The sequence below is a fragment of the Leptonotus elevatus genome, chromosome 13 (assembly GCF_054856555.1).
Source record: "Leptonotus elevatus isolate MCC_2025b chromosome 13, RoL_Lele_1.0, whole genome shotgun sequence".
NCBI classification, from domain to species: Eukaryota; Metazoa; Chordata; class Actinopteri; order Syngnathiformes; family Syngnathidae; genus Leptonotus; species Leptonotus elevatus.
In genome coordinates, this window is record NC_141251.1 from 18254965 (window position 1) to 18282500 (window position 27536).

The 27536-nt window shown below is 40.8% G+C and overlaps 1 protein-coding gene and 2 long non-coding RNA genes across 12 annotated transcripts in view; 1 reads left to right on the forward strand and 2 right to left on the reverse strand.

Annotated features, from left to right (window-relative positions):
• Window positions 1-1930, reverse strand: part of LOC147164098 (uncharacterized) — a 40636-nt gene extending 38706 nt beyond the window's left edge. For 3 of the 9 annotated variants that reach the window (XR_015096866.1, XR_015096867.1, XR_015096869.1), the window contains exon 1: window positions 1599-1930. This is a non-coding gene — a long non-coding RNA (uncharacterized LOC147164098). The remainder of the gene's footprint in view (window positions 1-1598) is intronic. The other 6 variants (XR_015096871.1, XR_015096865.1, XR_015096872.1 and 3 more) reach the window with 5 other exon arrangements.
• Window positions 1807-27536, forward strand: part of LOC147164099 (cartilage acidic protein 1-like) — a 31181-nt gene continuing 5451 nt past the window's right edge. For both annotated transcript variants that reach the window (XM_086092979.1, XM_086092980.1), the window contains exons 1-11: window positions 1807-1971; window positions 7345-7532; window positions 9043-9239; window positions 10024-10160; window positions 14926-15082; window positions 16986-17120; window positions 19429-19571; window positions 22374-22510; window positions 24198-24280; window positions 24477-24577; window positions 24988-25156. In XM_086092979.1, the coding sequence (XP_085949105.1) occupies window positions 7351-7532; window positions 9043-9239; window positions 10024-10160; window positions 14926-15082; window positions 16986-17120; window positions 19429-19571; window positions 22374-22510; window positions 24198-24280; window positions 24477-24577; window positions 24988-25156 (1441 nt within the window). In that variant the 5' untranslated portion in view covers window positions 1807-1971; window positions 7345-7350. The remainder of the gene's footprint in view (window positions 1972-7344; window positions 7533-9042; window positions 9240-10023; window positions 10161-14925; window positions 15083-16985; window positions 17121-19428; window positions 19572-22373; window positions 22511-24197; window positions 24281-24476; window positions 24578-24987; window positions 25157-27536) is intronic.
• On the reverse strand, window positions 7694-11354 carry LOC147164100 (uncharacterized). Its single transcript, XR_015096874.1, has 3 exons — window positions 11173-11354; window positions 10686-10741; window positions 7694-7935 (listed from the first exon to the last, which is right to left on the reverse strand). It is a non-coding gene; the product is annotated as an uncharacterized LOC147164100 (long non-coding RNA).

A 27536-nucleotide genomic window follows, 5' to 3' on the forward strand; every position in this document is an offset into this window, starting at 1 on the left:
TTAATCACCAGTCAATAGCAGGGCATGTGCAGACCTGATCAACATTGTAAATAAGAAACTTCTGAATGTCCTATCTGGATAAATACAAAAAAAGTGACCAAAACCTTTGGCGGTTCCAGTACTGTATAACTGATAGAATCATGCGCATCATTTCATGTGAGAGCTTTAATGTTCTTTCTGAACCTTCAATATTCTGTACGACCACACCAAAGAGACCTGACACCTAAATAACATGTATAAAAAAAAAACAAGCACAAGCTCTGTCAACTTTAGGTGTTTAACTTCATTTTATAGCTTGCAGCCAGAGTGCTGCAATCCCAGCACGGTGACATCAAACTGACATTTTGGTGTTTGCATTGTATGAGTCACAGCCACCTGCCTGTGGATTTAGACCAATAGATCTCACACAATAACAGCGGAGACAGAGGAGTGCTGCTTTATGACCTCAGCACTTTCAGTTTGAAGCCTTCCAGCACCGGCCACTTTTAAATTATGGTGGGAAACGTCCTTGGGATGTGAACATCTCATTTCCAGGGTGCTCGGCGTGACACACACTGCAGGTTGTACTCGGTGGAGCGCGACATAAGAATAATGCAACTGGCAACTGTAAACGTGCACATGCCTTCACTATAGAATCTGTCATTTTTTATTGTTGTTGATTCAAATCGCTGCTTCACACAAAACACTGGATAATTCATCACCCTCTTAAGGCGCAATTCACACACAGGACCCTTTATTAGGTACACCTTCACTACCCAATGAGAGACTATCCACAAATTTGCTTTTAGAAAATGATAATGCAAAGGTATTAATTTAAGAACACGTTGATTGTAGAAGCTGTACTTTACAGTGATGCAGAACTACATTCTTCTGAGCAGTGATTCGGAACTGATGGGTCAAGAGTCAGACCCAAAAGTCACTCAATGACATTACTACTGTATTAAAGTAGATTAGCGATAAATTATGTTGTGCTCTGATTTATGTAGAAATTCGAGTTACGTTGCTGCTATATGAGCCCTGTCCAGTAACATATTTTAAGTGCATTCTGGGTCAGATTTGTCTTTTATTAACAAAATAATTTTATTCTCATAGGTGAGATTCTGTGGCTAAAATGGGTCGCAACTTGGCAATGCTGGTCTCAGGGCGATAACTACTTCAGAGTGTTGTTTCTTACAATTTGTCCCCAACACATTGTTTAATATGGTTAGAAACAATATTAGAATACACTCCATTATGTTCCCAATGTAGCTCTTCGCCACTGAAACCACAACAAACACATTGTTACATGTATAACTTTCAAACCAGAATTAGCGTGTTAAAACCTTAAATGCAAGTGCTCCTTTAATTCTTGACCCACCCATTAAGAGTTATGAATGCCTAGTATGCATATTAATATTTCTAGTAACTAGCTACAAACACAAATAAAAATAACTACAGCTAAATTATCGCTCTGACCTTACACACAGTCTGGCTCTAAAACGCAGATGTTTGACGTCGTGTTCACATGACTGATACAAGTCCTCTTAATGGCGACATATAATGAACTAAATCAAATGTAAGTGAAGAGCAGATGTCAAACATCAATGTTGTTCTCAAACCTCACACGGTTGAAACCAGGGCAGTTGAAACTCCTCGTCCTCCTCCCAGCTGATCTCCGCTCACAACGTCACAGTGAACACCTGAGGACACGCCCACGACATCACCTCCGCCTCCTCACTGGCTGTCTACTTAAATATTCACCGTGCTTGGCGCTGATTGGCTCCGATCGCCGCTCCAGAAATTTCATAAAGCAAAACCTTTAGAAGTTCAGTAACGGGATTAAGTAACAAGAAAAAAAAGACTCCCGTGTGATAACAGCGGAATCCAGCGGAGAATGAACTGAGGATAGTGCCTCTTGCTGCCTCTTGCTGCCTCTTGCTGCCTCTTGCTGGAGGTTTTAATCGGAGTTTCCACCCCCTCCCCTCTTCATCCGTGAGTACCTCATTCACTTGCCGCTGCCTTTCACCTAATGCAGGATACTTACCGAAATATGCGCAGTTGAACTTTATTCAACTAGTTTACGCATTTAAATGCACATGCATCAATATCAGAGAATCTGCTAAACCTATTCATTCTTATTTAGGAGGTGAATTGCTTCACTAGGGAGGTGTTTCTTGCAGAAATGTATAAAACGTGCAAACGAATTAAGGAATGGCGTATCATTGCCGGAAAATATAGATTCTTCAGTTTCAATATCAATATAGCCTATATGATTTCTACATTTTGGTAATGTAATTTAGATACAGTAGTACATTTTTAAATTATATTCAAAAAGTTTGCTTAAAAGTCAAGACTGTTTATTTATTAATTATTTATTAATGATGAATTGCATTAATTTAGACAGGCACGCGCAGGGCGGATGCCAAAAGTTACTGCTTACTTATTCTAAACGAGTATGACCACATACGTATTAAGATATTTTTATCAGCAGCTCACAATCTTGAAGTATACAATTTACTTTAACGTTGTTTAGATATAGGATTTACTTTTTTTCCCAATACATTTTGAAATAAGCTAATTGTAGAAAATAAGGTAATAATATTAAAAGACATACGTGGTCAAACGTCAAATGGATTCGTACTGTAGCATAACAATCCTGCAACTTCCCACAAATAAAATAATATTAATCATAAATATTTTGAAGTTTTGCCCTTATGTTTGAGACAAAAGAATGAATTGTGTACCAGTCAGTTTTGTGTCACCGCTATTTTGGAAGTGCTGGAGGACCATTTAAGTTGGTCCTTGCTGGATAAATTACATCTTAACTTTAATGGTGATGGCTGATTACTGTGAGTGAAAGTTAATTGTAATTCGCTGGGACTAGTCCAGCTCTGCGTGTGCGTGCGTGTGCGCGCGTGCACTGCATCGGGGGTGTCCTTCACAGCGAAGAGATTCTGTGAGCGTGTTTTGAAAGTGAACATCTTCACTGGCTCTTTGTCGCAGTGTTATCAGGATGAGAGCTGAGCATGAACGCTCCACAAGGCACATGCTGATGCTGCACGCTGCCGTAATGGCCTCTTAATGCCAGTATAAATAACCCAAAGTGAAAACATTTCTCGGGCCTGAGACGACACATTTTCCCGAGGCTATTTCATGCTATTTGACTGTTTTACTTAAAGAAGGAAAAAAAGGATGCTTCTTGTTCGCACACAATGGGAGGAAGATAGCAGTTAAGCACGCATTATATCTTGAAAAACAACTGAGTGCACATAACTGTCCAGGACTTCTTGCACTTAGTTTAAAGTCCTGCTGTAACTTTAGTTTAAAAATTGAGATTTAGTGTTGTGAATGCAGGCTGGGCGTCCTTGACTGGAAAAGGCATCACCCTACCATTTTATCAATGCAGTCCCCTGTGGTTTCACACACTCATCTGTCTTTGGACTTACTTTCCTTATTTCAGGACATTGACTAAATTATGGGGGGCATTTTTTAAGAATGGACTCACTGCAAAATACAACCTCTGTCCAGCTTTAAAATTAAAGCCCCAAACTTTTCATCTATTTACATTGTACAGTAATGTACACCTACATTTAACGACATAGTGGCCCACTTCAAGAAAGTGAAAATAAGTTGGACTGATTTCATCCTTCAGGAAAAACTTTGCCTTGGCCACGTTGGCAAACGAATAGCCCAAAATGTCTGTTCTCCAATTGGCTTGGTGCAATTAATGAGTTTCCATATTAGGAATAGCACCTGGTACTAGTATACCTGGTTAGCCAGGGTTCAAAGCATGCACAGCTGGTAACAAATGAGTGACAAACAATTATTATCACAAAATTCAAACACACATGCTAACATTAGTTTGCCTAACTTGTGAGCTTAACTAACATGCATCTGGCCTGTCTCCTCTTGAATAAAATGTGACACCTTCTTTGTTATGCCAAGAAATAAACACAGGAGATGTCCTCCATTGTTGTTGTTTGTTAGCATCATTGGTTCTGGCGTGTTCAGTGTGGTGTGGTTTTCACAGTTTCCTGCTGTACTATTTTGGAGAGGAAAACCAAGGACAGAGTAACTGAGCTGGTACTTTGAAGTAGACTCTTAATGGGTCCACCAGAAAGTGTGTCCAAATAGTACAGTGCATGAGCTTGTATATAGCCCTTTTCTAATGCTTTTTTAATTCACACCTCCTCTTGATGGCCTGACGGTAAACTGTTCCTCGATGGTTTCAAACTGTCCCCCTCATTTGTCATCACCTTCTGGTCTAATGGAGGGAAACTTGCCTTATCTGGAACCTCCATTGTTGTTAATTAACTTGCTAACAGCTAGAGGCTACACAGCCTCTAGCGAGGGATAAGGACGGCTGGGCATTGTCGGCCCCGGCGATATTTCTGCGGTTGTCAGCGGAGGTGCTTCCTCTCACGGCCGATGGGCTTTTGAGAGTATTACTCAAAGCGCAATGTGCTTTTTATCTTAAATTGAATTGTTGAGCGAGATGTTAAAGAGGCATCAATCACCGGGTGGCTGCACGCTAGCATCGGGGGTTCGGAAGCTGCAGCAGTAAAGCAGCCATGGAGCGATGACGAAGGCTGCCTGCATAAATCTGCAGGCTGGGAAAATCAAGTTGTCAGCTTGTAAACGCCACTTAGTGTGTGTGTTTGTGTGTGTGTGTGTTTTGCAGCACTGTTGATGAGTGTTTTAGTTCAACTTTTAGAAGGTGACCTTCTGCTTTCCATTCTTCCCCTCAGGAATATTTGTCTACTCTCCCAACTTTTTTTTTGTTTTTTACCTGCCTGAACATTACAAGCCAATTGGGTCAAATCCTCCTTGCTCACCTTTTATCTGGTGACCGCTAATAGGATTCTTAAACCTCACTGTGTCCTAGTATCCAACGACGACTTCCCAATTTAGAGGTGGCCAGCATCCCTTGGGAAACAACACCTTAGGTCTGTTGTGTCGGGTCATATCACTTTCCCCCATGTTCTCACTCGGCCTCACGCTGAGACGCTGCTCCCCGTATGGATTTTTTGTCCTGCAATTCCTCAGCCTGTCTTCACGTGATGGGTTGTTCACTTTCTAAGTCTGCAGAATGCGGCTGAGTGCAGTGCTATATCTTCATCTTTATGTCTGAGCGCAGCAAAAAGCTCGGCCAAAAATGTGCCGTCTCTCGACTCACAATAGATTTGGAGAATTAGCAACACGGGCCGCGTGTTGTCGTTTGCAAACACACGATTTACTGTTATTGTGCGATTCTCATTTGCTCGAACCGCTCGGAGAAATATGTTGTCGTTCATAATGACCACATAGAGATAGCATTGGCATAAGTCATTTGAGAGGAAGGAACTTTGTAGCTCCAATACAAGTTGACACAAACGAGCACAGAGTGAGAGAAGTGAACATTATAGCTCAATAGTGGTGAGATATAAGCAGTTAGCAAATTGGCACTGAGTCATGTCACATCTTGCACAGGACTGTGCAAAAGTCTTAGGCTAACATTAAACTTACTGTTGTCACAATGCTACAACTTAAATGTCACTTAATAGTGCAAAGGCTACTAAGATGAGCAATTTGTACAGCTGTTCTTAGTTAGCAGCATGCTAGCTGGCAACGCCATTTGGATTGCTGGGATGGTCGGACCCATTGACGTAATTGTGAATAAAGCAGTGAAAAAAACTAACATCCTCAGGTGCAGCTTAGAAAGTAGGGTCAAGCTTTGTTAAACTAAACGGTCTAACCTAGCCTTTAGGAGATTTCCTTGTTATTGTAACACGTTGTTTGCAAATGTGTATTTTTATTTACTTGTAATTGACAAATTTGTTTTGTGAATTATTACTTTTGGTTTTGTATTTTAGTTTACATGCTGAAGTGTTTTGTGTACTGCGCATGTCATGATCCGAAAAGAGAGAGAGGTGTAACTGAGCGAGCCTCGTTAGAGAGAGTGGAAAAATAAATTGAGACGTGCATGAAACTTGTCCCGTCGTGTTTGGTTTATTTAGCAAGAAAACACCAGAAAACATCATAAACTCGAAACTATTTGTAGTCCGCTTTTTACCCACCCTCCGGAACGACAACAACATCCTAGGGTTACATTATGTTACACTCGGGTGACCATATTTTAATTTCCCAAAAATAGAACAATCGGCCCGGCTCGAGATACATAAATGATACTCAAAGTTTACTTAAAGATGCTATACACAAGTATTTTAACATGTCGTCACTGCTACGTGAAAAACATTTTTTTTTTACGTTTTTTGGGATGTCTGCATTCAGTTTTATCCCCAAAACATAAAAAAATTTTTTTTAAATAATACAAAAATGGACATAAGCGTTTTTCACATAGCAGCCGTGATATACAGAAAATAAAACAAAAAAATAATAAGTGTCTTTACAAGTCTTTCAAGTCTACAAATTAATAAATAATGACTTAACGTTCTAAGCACAACCTTTTTTGCTCCAGCGATGGACCATTTTTTTTTTTTTCATGGGGTGGGTGGGGATGGAACCTCCACCCTTCGGGGTTTGTGAGTCCATTGCGCTACCGGTGATCTAAAATTCTGGACCGCCATTACGGCTCAGGACTGCATTAGAACGGTTCGTAAAATGCTGACCTACTTATTTTCTTTCAGAAAAGTTAAATACTTTCAAAAATAAAAAAATAATATATATATATATATATATATATATATATATATATATATATAAATATATACACATATATATATATATATATATATATATATATATATATATATATATATATATATATATATATATATATATATAAAACAATAATACTACGCACACACAAAACCCGCCGTTCTTCTTTCCCTAATCCCTACATCCGTGATGGCTGACTTGGGAGCAGTCCGCAGTCTACCAGTCGTACAACACGGTGCACTACGAATCCCATTTGTCGCACAATGAAAACCGGACATTTCAGGAATTTATAACCCCCTGGTGAACGCACAGAATGGATGTAAAAAAGTGGCCATGTCCACGCAAAACGGTCACCCTTATGTTACATATTCCCAAGCCTTTCCCTTTTGTCACGATGCTAAGGATGGACATTTTCATGATCAATCAACAATTCATGTACCATTATATATATTCTTAATCAAAAAACAATTTGTTTTTTTTTTATGTATGTGTATGTATCATCGGCAACTCCTGAATTAGGGCATACCAATCACTGTAAATTATTGTGTCCACACTGTTAATCAGGTCTTCATCGAAACATAATGGGGTCTTGACCCATGCAAACTACAAACCTACAAACTTTTAGCATAATCCTGCTAATTGTATGTGTCTAACTGCTACTGTCATCAACGACGTCAATGGTAAACCTGAGTCTGTTCCTCTCTTCAGGTCACGATGTTTTGGTTTGTTCTGTTCCTGCCTGCACTTTGCTCGACGCAACGTTCAGAGCCCATGTTCTCAGCCATAACCAAGGCGCTGCTTCCTCCCGACTACGACAACAACCCCACCCAGCTGAACTACGGCGTGGCCGTCACCGACGTCGACGGGGACGGAGACCTGGAGGTGTTTGTTGCAGGGTAAGTGAGTCGGTGAAAATTAGCGAGGTACTTTGTGAAATGATTCCAGCCTTAATGCTTCTCTCACAGTGGCGCCAACATTGTTTAATTTTGCCCATTACACAAATTTGAACAGATGATTGAACTTGTGAGTGATAGCTATCGAAGTGTGGATTGGAGGTGCACTTCATTTTCTGAGCTAAAGGTTGAAGACAAAGGCAAAAGACTTAAAAAGACTTAGCGCTCACTCATGTGATGATAATGGATGAGATTGGACAGAGCACCATTGATGGAGATGCTTTGGCAAGCTTGCTTCTAACCAATGAAGCGGCGATGAATCCCTCACAGGCTGTAGATAGATGGATGCAAATGGCCGCGCCTCATAAATGTCTTTTCTGCAAAGGCATCCCATTCAGCAGCGATTCTGAGCGAGAGGGCATCACATTAGAAGAACATCATCACAGCCTTCATTTATATGACAGTATTGACATAATGACCTTCAGTGGCAAAGTTGAGAGTTTCACTCAAATGTTCGCTACTTTACGTTTTAATAGACCTTTTAAAAGGCAAGGAACCATAATTAGTCACTTGGAAAACTTTGATCAACACTTCTTTAGGAAGATTTTATCTTAACCCTATAAAGCCTGAACCATGAAAAATATGAAAGAAACAATTCAGATTCTTTGTAAATAGAGTATTTACTGGTTATTTTGAACAAACAAAATTATTATTATTATTTTTTAATCAACTTCCGCACACGACTTTTGATTTGTGTCATATTTGATGCAGCACAATGCTTTAAATTCGTACATTTATAACTGTCAAAAATATAATAATAAACAGATATATCAAACATTAGTATTTCCAAAAATCTGAAAGAACATTTCCCACTATTAACAAGTATAGGTGTCTCTCCTTTCTCAATTCGGCGATCTTGCAAGGTCGCTGTAAAAGCCATCAGCTGGGTGATACTGCCCTCTAATGGATTATTCGTGCAATGCATGTGTCAGATCATATACGTCAGGGTTTCAATGGGAAAAAATATTTTACTCATGAAATAGAGGGCTCAAAATGTCTTGGATTTAATATGATACGTTTGGCTTTATAGTGTTAAAGGAGACATAATTTATTAGTTTTGTTATGGCATAGGCAGCGTAGCACAATTTTTAGATTCAGATTCAGCGTTCCGCTGATATGTGTGGTGGATATCATATTTTATTCAGAAATATGACAATATCGAACCCTTGTATAAATCAATTCATTTAATGTGTTATTATCTACGAAAAATACATTTACCAAAAGAAAGAAAACTCTAAAGTGAGACTGCCCTGTGCTAGACTTGTTCTGGGCACAAAAATAGGGTTAAAAAACTAAGAAAATATACTAAGAACAATGGATGGATGAAAAACTAACTTCAGATTTTTTATATAAAGAACCAGAGGACAGTTTGATGTAACATATGTTGTACATGACAAAAAAAAAAGATGATGACGATTTTTCTTATTGTTCTTTACTGGTTCCATGTTGGCAGTTACAACGGTCCTAATCTGGTGCTGAAGTTCGACAAGCAGAGAAGGAAACTCGTCAACATCGCCGTGGACAACCGCAGCTCCCCATTTTACGCCCTGAGAGACCGCCAAGGCAACGCTATCGGGGTAACAGCGTGTGACATTGACGGAGACGGTCGGGAGGAGATATACGTACTCAACACCAATAACGCCTTTTCTGGTAAAAGTACACCCGAATGAGGAAAATAAGTATTTCCAGTCATGTGTCAGGAACGTTTTGCTGCTTTGAGTGTTTGTCAATTGAATACCTAAAGCATGCTTGCTTCAGCTTTTTACCAACATATTTATTGTTACATGTTTCCATTGTACACAAAAAAACAATAAGCATTTTCTAAGTTTTAAAGACCTGCATTGGAAAACAAATTACATTGTGCAAAAAGTCGATACTTCTTCTGAACTTCTGCAGTTTACTCAGGCATGCCAATTGTATTTCGAAAGCTCAAGTCAATGAAAAAAAAAAATACTGAGAATGTGGCCACACCTTTGCACAAGACTGAGATGTGGATATGAGTAGTGGTTAGCAAGTCTGCCCTACAGTTGTGAGGTTCATGGTTTGAATCAATATCATCCAGTCGAGCCAAAACAAAGATGAAATTAAGCCCTTAGCTTATCTTTTAAACAACATTGAGTTTATAACAGCATCTTGGTGACTGAGTGATTAGCATGTCTGTCTCAGAGTTGAGGTTGTGTGCACATTGGAAATTGCTTTACAATCAAATCGAGGTCAGCTTTTCTATTTTATAAGCTAATAACTAGTTTTATATATACACTACAATAATTACATTGAAGGTGAATTTTGTTTCCCGATTTTGTGTTGCTTTTAGCATTTGCCTCTATTGCCTAATGGGCAAGCCGGCTCTCCTAGTGAGGATAAGCACTACACACTGTATAACGCTGGATGGATCGACTTTTTCCATTTTGACAATCTTTGCATTTGCTTTAAGGACGTGCGACATATACTGACAAACTGTTCAAGTTCCGAAACGGACGATTTGAGGATTTGCTGAATGATGACATTAACGAACACAGGGACGTAGCCAATCGTATGGCTGGACGCTCAGTAGCCTGTGTGGACAGAAAGGTAAACACACACACACATTCACAAATTACATTCACGCATTGTCAGTGTACATGCATGGTTGCCGCTGTTTGTTTACCAGTGATAATTCATGCCCTGCCTGCGCCGCCCTCCTCAGCTTGTGCTATGACACTTCATTTGGGGAGAATGTTGGGCCATTTTCTCTCCTCTGTCCATCGCCAAGCAGTGTAATTACAGAGGCCGGTGCTCGTTTGTTTTATAGAACATCGTGCGAGGGGATGAGTGATGACTGCTCTTTGCCCAGTATCATTTTCTCTATTTTTCCATTTCGACCCTTTTTCATTTCTTTTCCGCCTCTTTTACTTTCTCTGACGGACTCTTTCTTTGTCTCTTATCGCACGCTGACTTCCAATCTAGGGATAAAGAAGCTAATAGTCGGGAGAGGACAGTTTGGTTCGCAATAGTTATTTTTTTTCTTCCAACCCGCAGTCCCATATCGCTGAGCACTGATGGGTTGTGTGTCTGCCACCCCGATTGGAAAGATATCTACGTGTAATGGCGTAATACCTTAAGAGCCAGCCAAAGAGGCGCTGTGTGTGTTCTTCCGTGGCGGTTCCAGGAGGCTGATGGGGAACATGCATTCATTAAATTATATTCAAACGCACAACAAAAGATGTGGCAATGTTGAGCAGTTGGTGACTAATACATGCATGTAGTCTTGTCTGTTCAAAAATAAGCTATTAGGCACCACTTTGCATTTTAGGATGTATACATTGCTTAGACATTAGTTATCACTTTACAAATTCTTCAAGCCATCAGATATTCCACACATTTATCTGCATTTGCAATTTTTGTACTCAGGTTGCTATCTTGCAATATTTCAGCACAAGTGTTAGCATAGCTTAGCAACTCATAGCATTAGCATTTTATCTAGTCTTAATAGAATGACTTGTCTTAATAGCAGACTTCAAGTATGATCCTTGTTCATCTCCTGGAGAACACTTTGTACGCAGATTGTTTGATTTTGTTACATGCTAGTTAACATTTGACCTACCTTAGAAGGCTTGAGCACTTTAGCTCCTGTCCATTGAGCCAATATGTTGCCATGGATCCGCCCAGGGGCTTGTTAGTTTCTTGTTAGTTAGATTTTTGTTGGAACAAAGTTAAGAATTCGACAAGGCAAGTATGACTCCCGACAAATATCTGTTACAAATGTTGGTTTACAGGTTAGCAAATGTTAGCGCTTCATCATAGATATTTTATTAACAGAATACAGCGTCCTTTTGCTCCTTATAAATGACAGTGGATAATAGCTTGAACTTACATAATAGTGAGCCAACATTCATTTGTGTTAAAAGCAATTTACAGCTAGTAAACAAAGATTTTATGTATAGTGATAAACTATTACTAACCCTTTTAACTCTCCACCTATATCTTAACCATAACCAATAGATAGATAGATAGATAGATAGATAGATAGATAGATAGATAGATAGATAGATAGATAGATAGATAGATAGATAGATAGATAGATAGATAGATAGATAGATAGATAGATAGATAGATAGATAGATAGATACCTTTTTCGTCCACTAGGGAAATTCACAATTGTTTAAGTGATCAAGTTCTCTCAAAGTGCAACATAAAATTGATACATGGTGGGGAAGGGGGACAAGTGTCATTAAGAGGCAATAAGTTCTCATAAAATAAAAAAAATCATAATACTCACAAAATACTTAACAGATTATAAAATTAAGAACAGATCAATATGGTGCCATTACCTATTCAATGAAGTCTAATATAGGAGCCATGCAGGCACTTAAGCCGGCACCCAACATGTACTTTGCAAAGCTGCATGTCACACTCATCACACTGGCAATTGCACTGACAGAAATTAGCCTTGGGCAAAGACTTATTGAAAAATCATTGACTTTTAGGTTTGTTAAGTAACTTCCAGGTCTTTCATTGCAGCTCAGTCTCATTTTTCACGCTGTAAGGGCGTGTGTGTGCGTGCATGTGTATGTGCGGGACTGTGTGCATAATACTGTCGCGAATACCTCCAACCTCAGCAGGCGGCAATGTGACACTTGATGACATTAAAAAAGAAAAAAGAAAAATAGAAACTACATCATTTGTGTTTCGTGTCCTGCACAAATACCATGTAGGTTCGACACAAATGGTAAAACTGTGAGCGTGTTTTCTCATACGCATGCGTTCTCATTGACTGAAATATGTTTCGGCCTGGTGGGAAAACTCATCGGAATCAAGCGGGTGGTCTATTAGTGTGGTTCCGTTTGTGTCTGCAGGGGCTCTGACTGATAATGGAGTGTGAAATTAATCTCCAAAGGGAGGCGGGGGAAGGGGGTATAAGCAAGGAAACTGGTAAAGGGGTTTGATTAAAAATGTTTTTTTCCCCCTTTATTCTACCGATTTAGGGTTAGAGAAGGATGGAATCAAAACTTCTAAGTTGATTTTAGATGACTGGTTCCCTCGCATATTCTAACACACCCAAATAACGTAGTCGTTGCTTTTCAATTTTGCAATATTGTATTTTTCTGATGCCGCAGTTACCAAAACAAAATGCAGCCATGGGCGGAGCACAAGTTAAAACTGGAAGCTGATTGGCTGAACATGCTGCAGGGCAGGATGATGAGACAAAACTATCAGTCGTTGAACAGTAAAGTTTGTTCAGTTTAATATGTATGAGCATGTTTTCCATTTTCACAGATGACCATCGGCAATGTCTACATGGAAACAAGAAATCTCTCTCTCTCTCTCTCTCTCTCTCTCTCTCTCTCTCTCTCTCTCTCTCTCTCTCTCTCTCAGTTTCAGTGTTTTTGTTTGAGACCATTTTCAAATGTTTGGCTTTGCCGTTTTATTGTATGTGTTAAGAAGTCAAAATTCCAGTGTTTGCCACAGATTTGAAATCTACTTGTGTGGGGGGACTCGTCTCCTCTAGCCACACGATCCACAAAGTGATGGCAAACTAACATTTTCACAGATGACCATCGGCAATGTCTACATGGAAACAAGAAATCTCTCTCTCTCTCTCTCTCTCTCTCTCTCTCTCTCTCTCTCTCTCTCTCTCTCTCTCTCTCTCTCTCTCTCTCTCTCTCAGTTTCAGTGTTTTTGTTTGAGACCATTTTCAAATGTTTGGCTTTGCCGTTTTATTGTATGTGTTAAGAAGTCAAAATTCCAGTGTTTGCCACAGATTTGAAATCTACTTGTGTGGGGGGACTCGTCTCCTCTAGCCACACGATCCACAAAGTGATGGCAAACTAACATTACATGCGGTATATCCGGTCGCGACACGTAAAAAAATAAATATATATATATATATTTTTTTTTAATACGGGTGGTACGGTGGTTGACTGATTAGCACGTCTGCCTCCCAGTGCAGAGGACGTGAGATCGAGTCCGGGCTTGGCCTTCCTGGGTGGAGTTTGCATGCTCTCCCCGTGCCTGTGTGGGTTTTCTCCGGGTACTCCGGTTTCCTCCCACATTCCAAAAACATGCACAGCAGGTTGATTGAACACTCTAAATTGTCCCTGGTTGTGATTGTGAGTGTGAATGGTCGTTCGTCTCTGTGTGCCCTGGATTGGCTGGCAACCAGTTCGGGGTGTACTCTGCCTACTGCCCAAAGCTAGCTGAGATAGGCTCCAGCAACCCCGCGACCCTTGTGAGGAATAAGCGATTAAGAAAATGGATGGATGGATGGATATTTTTAATACATTTTCTTGAAGACTTCTTGGGTGGTGGCCAGTTTACTTGGGTGGCCTGCCCAAGTATTAACATGGTGTGGGAAACACTTTTTACATTTCTAAAGGACATATCGATCATGAACTAAATGGGAGCACATTACAAATAGCTAGCTAACTAACCCCATAATGATCATATGATACTATACTACTGGCCTCGATCCTAGCTACTGTATATCTAGCCAAATTATTAATAATAGTTCAACTCATTCCGATCTTTGATACGTTAAAACAATAAATTAAATACAAATTCTTTACAAAAGTATTTCAATGCTGTTTATGTCTGTGAGGCTTAATTTTGGAAAATCTAATTTATGAAACACCCCAGTCCACTTATCGCTCATCACTTTCTTTACAGTTAAAAACTTTAGACTGGTGAGCGTAACTGTACCACTCAGTGCAAACGTGGCTATGGCAACAACAGAAACAAGGTCAAACATTAAAGTCAGACTATAGACTATTGATTGTCCATTTAGTCAAGGCATAGAGGTGGAATGTTTCACTCCGTTTCATTTAGTGTGGAAGAGTCTTGATTTGCTGTAACAAATTGACTTCAGTGGCATTGGACTTTCAAGGTTTTATTAAGCTCAAACTGTTGTATGCTCAATAGATATCAGCGGGTCAAAAATTGCACACATTCGCCTTTCAATTAACTTTTTGTTTGGACTGTTTTCTTGAAGAAAACGAATGAAAATTGTTAAGGTTGAGCGCAAACAGGAAATTGTTTTTGGTCTGAGATGTTCAAGAAATTTAAGTTTTTCAACACTATGATATCACAAAATTGCTTTGTCTTTGTCACTGGTAGGGTGCTGGCAAGAAACATCTATAGACAGACAATAAATCTTCACGCACAACTCTTGCTAGATATATGGTCGGGACCCTAAAATGGGTCCTGGGTCTTTTTTTTTTTTTGTCAAATGCTGTAAGCCATTATATTAATCATCAAGCAGGCACACATCACTAGTTATAGCACAGTATCGTTTGCCGACACATTTTTTTAAAATCAAACAACAATTTCATTTAATGTAAATGTATTTTTTCTCTTGCAGGGCACGGGCCGTTATGCCATCTACATAGCAAACTATGCCAGTGGCACCGTGGGCCCACATGCGCTTATAGAAATGGACGAGGCAGCGAGTGACCTTTCGCAAGGCGTCATCGCCCTCTCCAATGTGGCCGAGCAGGCGGGAGTCAACAAGTTCACTGGTGGGTGAAGTTTGCGTGCGTGTCTTTGCGTGTGTGTAATAAAGACTTTTTGGCTCATCCAGCACCAAAGCAGCCATGGTGTGATTTACACAGATGTGTGCAGAGGAGCATGTGCTTGTTGTACACATAGAGTCTAAAATATTGGAGCAACACAGGATGACAGAGTTGAAGTGGTGCCAGGTGGGAAGAAAAAAAAAAGTGATGTTGTGATTAATTGTAGTGGAGAAGGAAGAGGAGGAGAATGTCAGTCGGCTCTTTGTTAGCTGTTTACTCCAGTCAAAGTCACGAGAGGCGAAGGGGAAGGGCGGCACGTACGAACTGAGACGACATCTATCACTACAGCTGGCATCTTAGCAGTTCACTCGACTATGTATTTTATGTCTGAGTCCTTTAGCCAGTCCAATTACAAACAGTCAGTCATATAAAACATGTCAGATGGGACAACAGGCAGCATTATATATATCAAGAATATTTCTGCAAAAGACGGCAAAGGTTGTTTGATTGCTCAACTGCAGATGTCTGTTAGCAGGAGGCCTTTATTTGTACAAATGCATTTTTCGGTAATATTTAACAATATTACTGGATTATTATAATGTATGCGAAACTGTAATAGTTAAAACAAAAAAGCAGTTCAAGAGAAAGTGTAACAGAAACAACTGAGGCAGATTGGGATGCACCCATAAATGTAAACACAGCTTTGCAGAGTGATCATATGTCTACGAGAACGCTAAGCCATGCGCTCTCGACAAAACCATCAATTGAAATACTGGCAGGTAACTCAACTTAAAGTAACACAGTTAAACTTGAGACTGGTGCTGTCACGATCGAATATTTTTAGACTCAATTAATCTATCGACTATTCAATCGATTAATCGACTAATCAGATTCATTTTATTTTTGCATTAAAGTGTATTAAAGAAAGCATTTTTCCTCTTGATTATTGTTTATCAACCAGTGATTGGTGTTCATTTCACCCTTCGTATTAGTAAAGTGATTAAAAAAGGGGGGATCGATGTTGTATTATGTTGACGGTTCGGTCATTGTTTTCCAAAGTAAAAACAGATGTTTTCATATGTCTTATTTTGATTTAAACACAAAAGATAATCAATATTCTTTCATGAAGGACTACAGAAATCAGTCAACAATTATTGTTGATATACTGAAATTTGAACCATTTTAAATAAAAAAAAAAGGCTCTTTTTTTTCAGTGTAGCTCTAATATTAATAAGAAAATGTTCATGTTAAAATGGTTCAGTTTGGCTAGCAAAAACTGCATGCTGCTGCTACATAAGTGCCATTTAAAAGGAAGTGCTTACCCTTGAAACAATTTGTTTATATCACAACCTCTAACTCCCTCTCCCTCTCACTTGAACAAACAGCTCACATCTGCCAGGACAAAAAAAAAGCGTGTGATGGATACTTGCTTTGTTGCAAAGACAGCACAATAAATGACAACGTGGACCATTTTGCCGGTGATTTCTGTCTTTGATAAGCGACGCCCTCGGGAGTTAAACCGCGCTTGGTTGTAGGCCGTCATTGAAAAGTCCTTAAAATTCATCCGAGTACGTTTTCAGCGATGGTGTGTTGACAAACCAATCTTCATCACATTCATTTTTACAAGAAAGATGTCATCAAAAGCGGGCTGCAGGAGCTGTGCCAAAACAGTTGTGAATGATATACAATACAATAGATGGCTTTTTCATCACAACGTTTTCAGGAGGGGACAGTCGGCGAAGTTGTGTATCAAAATGGCAGGGCAGTCACCTCACTAATGTCACTGGGAAATACAGGTCTGCTCTTGAATGCGTCTTGAAGCGGCAAACGACAGTCAGCGTGTTTGGACTCATCAGCGTTTAAGAGCTGCTGTTCATTTTGCGTTCATCTCTTATAATTTTCCACGCAGGAGGCCGAGGTGTGGTCGTGGGGCCCATCGTGAGCCAGAGCTACTCTGATGTGTTTTGTGACAACGAGTATGGACCCAACTTCCTGTTCCGAAACAACGGAGATGGAACTTTTACTGACGTGGCGCAGCAGGCTGGTAAGAAGAAAGTAACGGTTTAAAGATCCTGACAGACTTGGAATAATAACTTGTCTGTTAGGATTTTTTTTTCACAAAATAAATAAATGAAGGTGTCAAAATCCCTCCTATACATTTCATTCTTTGGAAAATCCCAAATGCTATTAATATGCAAATAATGTTAAGTAAACCGATGGCTATAAGATGTTGCCGCTAACACTGAAACATTTTTTTTTTTTTGTGCGCCGTTGACTTCAGATTTGAGACACTTGTGTAATTCTTGTTGCTCCAGTAATACATTCCACCAAAGAAATGTGTAATAAGCTCACTTTACCGATGTCATTAAATAATTGTTAACCAAAACAGCAGCACCCAAGTCCAAGGAAAATTAACAGTCTCTCAGATTAATTGCAGAGCAAAATCTTACCGCATGTTACCCAGTAATAAAGATGACTTTATGTCACAGGTGTCAAACTCAAGGCCCGGGGGCCATATCCGGCCCACTACATAAATATAAATACGACTCGTGAAGGCAAATCATGTGTTGATGTCATCTTTCTTGCTGAATACAAGATCGCAAATTGTCTTCACTTTTAATAATAATAATAATAATAATAATAATAATAATAATAATAATAAGCTGCGATTGGCTGGCAACCAGTTCAGGGTGTACCCCGCCTACTGCCCGAAGCCAGCTAGGTTAGGCTCCAGCGCCACCCGCAACCCTTGTGAGGACAAGCGGTTAAGAAAATGGATGGATGGATAATAATAAGCTATTGCAAGCATTTTTTTCAAGCAAAAAAACACAAGTATATGTATTTGTACCAGTCTGCAACAGTTGTTGTAATTGTAGTACTGTCTTAAAGGGGCAGTCAACCTTGAACATTTCTTGACAATAATAATTTTATTTGTGACCTCACTACTTGTCATGGTCTGTGTTTTGGTTTTGTTTATGGGTCATGTTTTCCTTGTGTGTCTCCCTTTGTCAATGTCTCGTCAAGTTTTATCATGTCCTCCTGTGCTTGTTATCCCGGTCCCTGGTGTTACCCAATCGGCTCCCAAAGCCACGTGTTTCTTGTCCAGGTGTCCCTCGTTGTCTCGTTACTATGTGTATTCCTTGCTTTCTTTCAATCCTTGTCGAGTTATTGTCGCTGTCACACCCATGCCATGTCCCGTCGTCATAATTTCCTTGCTTAGCCGTGTTCCTATTTGGTTTGTTGCTTTGACTTGTGTTTTTGAATATTGTTGATTTTGTTATTTTCGCCAAGTACCTTGTTTGCCTTTTTCTTAATTAAATCAATTTTTTGACTGCATCCTTGCCTGGCTGCTTTTGCTCCCTTCATTTGGGTCCTCCACTAAACTCCACTCTTCTGACAGAATGACTAGATTCTGAAGGACACAGCGGGGGCGCTGTCATGCCACAAAGAAATACTTGCCCGGGAGCTTTGACAATAGCATTATTGGACGAAGCCCTGCGGCACTTGGCTTTGGCTGGTGGCGCTCTGGGTGGCAGGTCGAACAGCCCCAAGTCCCCGAACCACGCCTGCCACAGCCCCAAGTCCCCGAACCACGCCTGCCGCAGCCCCAAGTCCCCGAACTACGTCTGCCGCAGCCCCAAGTCCCCGAACCCCGTCTGCCACAGCCCCAAGTCCTCGAACCACATCTGCCGCAGCCCCAAGTCCCCGAACCACGTCTGACGCAGCCCCAAGTCCCCGAACCACGTCTGCCGCAGCCCCAAGTCCCCGAACCACGTCTGCCGCAGCCTCAAGTCCCCGTCCCGGCTCCACGGCAGCCTCAAGTCCCCGTCCCGGCTCCACGGCAGCCTCAAGTCCCCGTCCCGGCTCCACGGCAGCCTCAGTCTCGAGCCTTTTCGCCTGTGCCGCTGCAGCCCCGGACATCCTTGCCTCAGCCGCTGTCGTGCCAAGTCTCTTTGCCTCTGCCATGGCGGTCTCAAGCCCATGATTGTGGACAGGCGGCGCACGTCCCGCGGCCGACCTCTGCTCCTGGTCCGGCGGCGCATGCTCTGCGGCCGTCCTCTGCCCTTGCTGCGGTGGCATACAATCTGCTGCCATCTTCCAGTCCTCGCCAGGCTGCACCCATGTTTGGCCTTCTGATGCCCCTTATGCTGAACTTTGATGGGTGGGCTGTGTTCCTGCCTCTCTGCCCCCTTCTGCCAGCCCTCGTTTTGGGACTCTTTGCGTTTTCGTTTGGACATCTGGGATCTGTTCCTTAAAGGGGGGAGGGGGGGTCTCATGGTCTGTGTTTTGGTTTCGTGTATGGGTTCCCTTTTAAAACATTGGCATAGTACTGTATCAATGTGTCTTATTAGGAGTGGAGGACCCCATGCAGCATGGCAGAGGCGTAGCCCTTGCGGACTTCAACCGTGACGGAAAGACGGACATCGTTTACGGAAACTGGAACGGACCTCATCGTCTTTACATGCAACTTAACAACCGTAAGCAGAGGTTCAAGGTGAGGTTCTGCGTATGCATACATATTCCACGCACATCAATGAGTCAAGGCAAAGAAAGTAGAAACATTGGAACCTCAAAAGTTAAACGACTCCATTAATCATGATATTTCTATCTCCGTTATTTCAAATGGCATCCTGGAATGAATTGTGTAAGACCTTGAAGATTCCACTATTTTAAAGCTCAAAAAGTTGAATTTTAAAAACATGTTGATATTTACGTGATTACTTAAGGATGCTGAGTAATTGTTTTGGAGTGATCAAGTGCAGTCGTTGTAGCAAATAATTGATCCAAGGTGCTGATGTGAGCCTTTGTTCTACTGCCAGAATCAATGTCAAAGGAACGCACCTTTACGATGCAGACAGAGGGTGTGAATAGTTGACCAATAATTCTATTGACATCTGTTCAAGAGATGATCAGCTGTGTGCTATGCATGAGATGACGCTAGCTAAAATGAGTTTGAATGGGCGGAGGCAGTCGGCATCCTTCATGGATGAGATAAATGTCAATGGAGATGGCTTTTATGAGGGTCAAAGAAGGGGTTATTGAGTGACCCACAGCCTGAAGATAATTCCATCAACATGACACAAACACACACATTTATACATGTTCTCATAAATACACACACACAAGACAAATTGGATAAGCTGTCCAATGTTTTTCCTTTTTTTTTTTTTTTCAATTATTATTCCTCAGACAAAGCTTGTTAAACCAGGAGCCCACAACAAATTTAAAATGGCTCCCACCCACCCAGGCTGACATTCTTGCATGCTGTGCTGACCTTTGGCTTGCATAATGAAGCTGTTGTATCACTCCAGTAAACCGCTAATTAAATTGGGCTGAAACAGCAGCTTGCCACCGCAGTCGAAAGTGCAGATTAGGCCTGTTTGGGCTTTAATTAAAATCTATTACTGCGCTTTTCTTTCTCTCTTTCTTCAATTGTTGGAACACGCAAATGCACGTACACGCACGAACATTACATAGTTTACCCACAATAATGTATAGGATCGTCAAACACATGCAAATATCATACAAAGATAACCCGAAGAAACATAAAATGCAGTTTTTAAATGGTGTACTTTTCTCCGAGGGGACAAAACTATAAACGGTGGCTGATCACATTTTTGAAAAGCTAAGGAAATTTTCAAAACAACAAAAACCTGATTTTTATCTAAAAAAAACTTTGGGGAGGATGGTAGGAACACTGCCACACAAAAAACTACAAATGTGCTGACTGCTTTATGGTATACGTCACGTCCGCCTTTCCCTATTCATTACAAAGACGGAAGTCAATTTGAGTTCAAGAACGATGCAATGTATTTGTCCTCATGGGAAATGTAATCTTTCTTCAGGCATACTATTACCGCTTTTGTCAACATAAACTGAAAGTTTCCTTGGTGTTGCTTTAAGTAAACTGCACAATTGACTCCATGACTGCCTTGTAGTGGGCTCCTTATTAGAAAACAATATCTCTTATATCTCATGTTGCCTGTTTGGGGAATTACTGCACTTTTTCTTTCTTTCTTTCTTTCTTTTTTTAAATAGTCACAAGTATGGTCAGAAAGTCCACATCCAATGAGTCAGTTCACAAGCCGTTTGTGTACTGCTCAACAGCTTTATTTTAAAGTTCTGAAAAGTTTTTATATCAATTGATATTTCACTACAACAAAATGGACATATTAAGCTATTAGCCAATTACACATACAATATTGTGAAAATTACAATATAACTAAATATTTATTCTGCAATCATCAACTGCCACATATTCCGTTGATGAAACCCCAAATGCTGGTCGTAAATGTGACTTGAAACATTAGAGGGAAATTATTATGAAAATATATTAAACATGGTCAAAATGTGTTATGTTTGTCCCCGTATAGTAAGTAAGACCCCAGAGTTTTACTATCCTACCACATTTTCATGATGACTGAGTTATTTTATCAAGGATCTCAAAGGCACTTATAGTGATATTCAGTTCACAATTATTGCTTTCAATAGGAATTTAAACTAAAGTGACAAAAACAACTATTTTTCTTTGTGTTTAGAGTAGTAAGAAACAAGTTCAAATTTATGGATACATATTTTTACAATATCATACACACGGCTTTCCTGTAATTCTTTCCTGCGCGGCACATTTGAGGTAGTAAAGTGGGTCTTTGTCATCCATCATCTATCTACCTGTATGCCCAAAGCCCCCACCCTCGCCCCCCACTTCATGGCCTCCGTCGGCCATTGCCTCTCCTTCACCTTAAAAAGCTAGAAGGTCAACCCCCCCGGCAGCTTTATGAGCCTTATAATTAAAACACGGTGTAAATACTGGAGGTAGTGAAGGGCTGCTCTATAATTCTTTCCCGACTTATCACTGCATCAGTGAAGCAGGAAGACATCTGTTACTTTCACGTCCAAAAACGCTGATGAGTTTTTTTGTGGTTTATTTATTTTTTGGGGAGATACACTTTAATTCTGAGTACAACCTGTCCACTTTAAAATAATCTTTACAGTGAGGGAGTGATCATTTGACAGATGAGTGTTTGAGTCAAGGCCTAGACGTAGATTATTAATGCTGTCTGCTGAGCAAAATGACCTTGCAGGCTCAAGGTTATGGAATGAGCTGAGTGCACACTTCCATTTCAAATAATTGACATTGTAAAAATCAAAGCCATAAGGCTGATATAGCAATAAACTCTTTAAAAGGTACAAATTAAAAAAACGTTTTTTTAAAAAAAAATCAGTCCACTGGTAAAATTGTTCTTTTAATATCCTGTCCTGTCGTTTCAAACTGTAGTACGTATTTCCTTCCCAGGACATAGCCTCGCAGAAGTTTTCTATGCCATCCCCGGTCCGTACGGTTATTGCTGCAGACTTTGACAACGACAATGAGCTGGAGGTCTTCTTCAACAACATCGCTTACAGGGGGCCTTCAGCCAACAGACTGTTTAGGTAAACTCTAACTCTAACTGTAAATGTTTTATATTGTACCCAGGCTTTGTGCTTAAGCATATAAATACCTGTTTTAATAACTTGACATAATGGGGGTGAAAATTATGCACACAGAAGTTTCCTTCTTGAGAAGAATAAAAATAATTCACAATTATGTCACGTGTTGTTGTTTAAGAGCTAGCTAGCATTGGCTTTGCTAACGTTGTAAACTAAATTTAAAAAAAATCTAAATTTGTTAATGATAGTAAATAACTTAGTTAATGATAACTACAATAATACACTTTATTTGTAGCGTATGTGTTGACCTAATTCCCCGCGACCGGTTGGGCACTCCTTCCCACCACTGATTATTGCCGTTGCTGTTGTTAACAGCGGTGATAACTCATAAATGAGAAGTGTTTAATATTTTTAACACCCTAATGTTGCTAAATGAGGTAACCAAAACGCCTCAAAACAATTGCAAAAGAAAAGAATAGAGACCGATTTTTATGGCTTATTTTGATATCTCAAGCAGTTAAAAGCAGAATTTGAATAGTCTGTCTGTCTAGATTATTCCTGGCAATGAAGAGAGATTTCAGATACACAGAATGCAGTAAAAAAAAGAAAGAAAGAAGGTTTTCTGACTAACACGGACGGCAGGCTTATACTAAACAAGAACTGCCACATGATTGTAAAAACAAAACAAAAAACAAAACAAATAAAAGTTGCTTCAGTACCGGTAAGTCCAAAGATACAGGTGAATAAATTACATTATTATGATTCAGTGCAATTCAAGACTGCAAACAAAATACAAACAATATGCAGTCAGTCAAAAATGAACATTATTATCTTTGTAAAGTATAATTTTTGTTGTTGTTGATTCTACATGTGTACCTAATATTGTGGCCATTTCCTATGTTTAATATGTTCAACTTGAAGCCGGTAAGAATTTGCAGCCAAGGATCCTTATCTGGCATCCTACCTCCTGCACACATGGCCGACTCCTTCATTAAAGACAGTTTTAGGTTGGGCTTCCTCGCTAGATAATATTAATGAACACAGCCCTCTAAACACAATCTTAAGATGCATATCAAGTTGCTTACTTTCTAGCGTAAGCCCAAGAAGCTTGAATGAAACATCTGATGAATGTTGCCATTAGCAGATGAATCCAAACATGTGGAATATCAATAATCAGTTTAAGCCCCAGCGGGTTTTGGGATCAAAAACACGCCTGCTTGCCAGGTCACTGAGGGAGAATTTGTCTTTTTGGATGCAGTGATGGTCCGACAGGGGTCACCGCTCCAGAACACTTGGCTCTGTCGTCGTTTGTTATGAAGATGAAGCAACTCGTTTAACGCAGCTCTCAGGCCATGAAAGAACAAGCTCACTATTGTGCCCGGGCTAATTAATCTATGATATGACCATCAATATTTGGCTCAGCCTTATAGCATATTAAATTATACTCTACAGTATGCATTCCATATGGAAATGCTGTGTGGTGCAAATAGGAAAGGTCAGTGCGTTTTAGTATGATGCAGTGCAGTACTGTATTACACTACTGTAACTAGGGATGGACCGATATTATATGCTGCTAGCACAGTCTACTGTATGTACAATTAATATAATTAATTTAAAAAAAAATTAATTAAAACAATTTATAAATAAAATACATTTACAGTAACAGCTTGCTCACTTATCTCATTGTCAGGGTGAGCAGGAGAGAGCATGGAGACCCCCAGATAGAGGAGCTTAATGTCGGCGAAGCTTCTGAGCCAGAGGGACGAGGAACTGGTGAGTGGGGAACAAATGTTGTCCTGCAGCACGACATATATCATGTCGTCAGAATGAAGCTTGAATGAAGCTAAACGAGATGCTGTTCTTTCATCTGGCACTAGATGGCACAAAAACTCCACTAGGAATTTACTCATAGCAGTCAGGTCTGTGAATTATCCTTTTATGTTCTGTCGTTATGCTGATGCTTCTCCAGGAGCTGTAGCCATAGACTTTGATGGAGACGGTCGTCTAGAGCTGCTGGTGTCTCATGGTGAAAGTGCAGCGCAACCACTTTCTATCTATAAAGTCAACCTGGTGAGTGTAACTTAGAACACTGACCAACTGAACTTATCAAGTGAAAATCTGTATATCAATCTGGCGGATTTCATACTAAATTCAAATTGAAAGCCAGTATAATAATCTGAAATAAAACGTTAAACAAAAAGGATTGTATTTATAAAAAAAAAAAGAAGTGGGATCCAAAATTTTGAAGACTTTTTTTGTTGCTAGCATTATGGGTACTTTTGCCATTTTAGGCTAATTTAAGAAACAGAAATGACAATACTAAACATTTCTATTCATTCATTCATTCATCTAACACTGCCAAAATAGAATGATAGTAAAATACCGAATGCCACAAAATGTCCCAAGGATCTCTTGAAGGTGCATGTCCAGTAGTTGACCAAAGCCCCACCTAATCTTCCTTAATGGTGTGTGTCCTAAAGGGAACCACAAACTCATGGCTGCGTGTGATTCCCCGGACCAAGTTTGGCGCTTTTGCCAGAGGCGCTAAAGTAGTGGTGTACACAAAGAGGAGTGGACCGCATACACGTATCATCGATGGAGGATCGGGGTACCTCTGTGAGATGGAGCCTGTGGCACACTTCGGCCTCGGTAAGAATGAAGAAGTGATGAGGCTATAAAATATTTGAAAAGGCTGGCAAGTTCGGATGAATTTGGTGTCACTCAAATAACCAACATCAGTCATCTGGCAATGAATGGACAGAAACAACAAAATTGAGGCACAATGTTGTCCTCCATATAGCTGTAATTGCCATGGATCCACCTTATTTTGCCCATGCGCTGTGCAACTGAGAATAATAACTATATAGCTCACAACTGTCTGATTAACAGTAGAGCGAAAGATAAACATGGAATTTTACAGGAAACAATCAGTTGATTATTAAAACGGATGACATACTGATAGTGAGAAATGGAATAAGCAGAATTGGAAAGTACAACAAGTAACGTGTAAAGCATCAGACTTTTACCTCCGGCGTGATTGGACACCCGAGGGAGAGTGAGGTATCTCTGCGAGGGATTGGGGGGGGGAGACAGGTGCTAGCGCTGGAAGATAGCCTGCCCTGTGACAAACTGGCGGCCGGTTCGGCCCACCCAAGACCGGATCGTCTCTCCAAGGCCTCTCCTGTAAGGCCTAAAACACACACACAAACCACAACAGCAAACTTTTGGCACCATCCTGACCTCACAAGAGAACTGCACACTTGCTAAAGGCATCAGTCACTCACCACCTCTCAACCACAAAGTGACGTATGGGAGCGAGTACAGATTAAATATTTTTAGGCACACCCTTTGGCTAGATTGCTGTCTGACAAAATAACCTGCATTTACATGACAAATGCCACTTCAAATAAGGGTCTCGCTGAACAGGGGTAACCCTCTGTTCAAATTAGGCTGCTTATGGAAACACAGTACTGTGCAATAATCTGCCATTTTGACATAGTAAATAATACCTAACCTACCTAATCAATAAAACCATAGCCAATGATATACCCAATCAACTGCACAATACTGTCAACTAAACATGGGCTGATTACTTGTTTGATGGTTCACCGGGGTTTTAAAAAGTCAAGGTTTCAATAACTGCTAATACTTCTGTCACCGGAAATGAGCTCTTCCTTTTCTTTTTGAGGGGACGTCTAAGCTGGGCACAACATGGATGCCTATATGCTTTCTTGATGCGCATTGTCCTGATAAAGAAATAAATAAATAAATAATGGTGCCAGCGGGTACTAGTTAGCCCCAAGGTCAAATTGGTAGCCTACCGGTCTGCTCTAAAAATAGCTCAAAAGAGCTTACCAGTGCTGAAATGCTGTTATTATTGTAAAATGTACAAATATTTCAAAAGATAATTTTAGAACTGTAATTTTAATACCGTGATGCTGCAATATTTTTGCTCACATTTATCATCCCGTTAGAATTTTATCTTGGTACATGCTTACTGTCAACATCCTGCTCAAAATAAAAATTGTGGAAATGTATACACAATTTTAAAGCCAACATCTAAAAACATAAGCATCTCTATACTGGTACACATATGGCAATCAATCTCAACATATTATTCTACAAAATTAATCAATATGTCATGATTTTAAATTGGTTAAAGCGCATACAATAGTTCAACTAAACATTACGTTTTCTTCTAATTTCACAGTAGTGTTATATTATAGAAGAAACCCTACACTGCAGGGGTTTGCGTCTCACCAATAACAGACTATTTGATACGTACCTCTATACATTTTCATAAGACCCCACAATTACGTGATATCATTGGGTATGCTCTAAGTAAATGTAGTATTATTGACACTTATATGTAATGTACAACTGCAACAAGTGGGTAGCCAAGTAGCTATGAGATAATTCTATATGTAACATTATAATATGCAGGCAGTACAAATTTGGACAATAAAATACAGTTGTACAGGTGTCGGGGGCGGCGCCGTTCCGGCGCGGTCCGTCGCTCTGGGCCCGGCGACGCGGTTCGGGGCCTGTGGGCCGCCGGGGTGCCCGGTGGTTCCCTCTCCCCTCCCCCTTCCTCCCCCTTGCTGCCTCTCCCTCCTCGCCTCTCCCCGCCCGTCCTCCGCCTCCCTGTCCCCTCTCCCTCATCACCCTTCCTCCTCCTCTCCCCCTCTCCTTGCGTCCCTGCCCTTCTTGTCGTCCCCTTCCCCCCTCCCTTCCCCCTCCCCGGTACGCCTTCCTTCCCCTCCCCTGGGCCGGGGGCTCCATCCATGGCCCGGGTCTCGGTGCTACAGGGGCCGGCGGGGGTGGCTGGGGTTCGGTGTCGTGCCCGCCCCGCTCCGGTGGGCGTCCTGGCACCTCGGGCGGGACCCAGTATCCGGGGGGCGAGCCCTATCGCCCCGCCGGACGGGTCCCATATGCCCGCCGGGGTCCTGGTGGGGTGGGTGGGGGCTTGGTGGGCCGGTGCGCCTCCTGCCCCCGCCCGGTTGGGGAGGGCCCCGCTGGTCACTCCTCT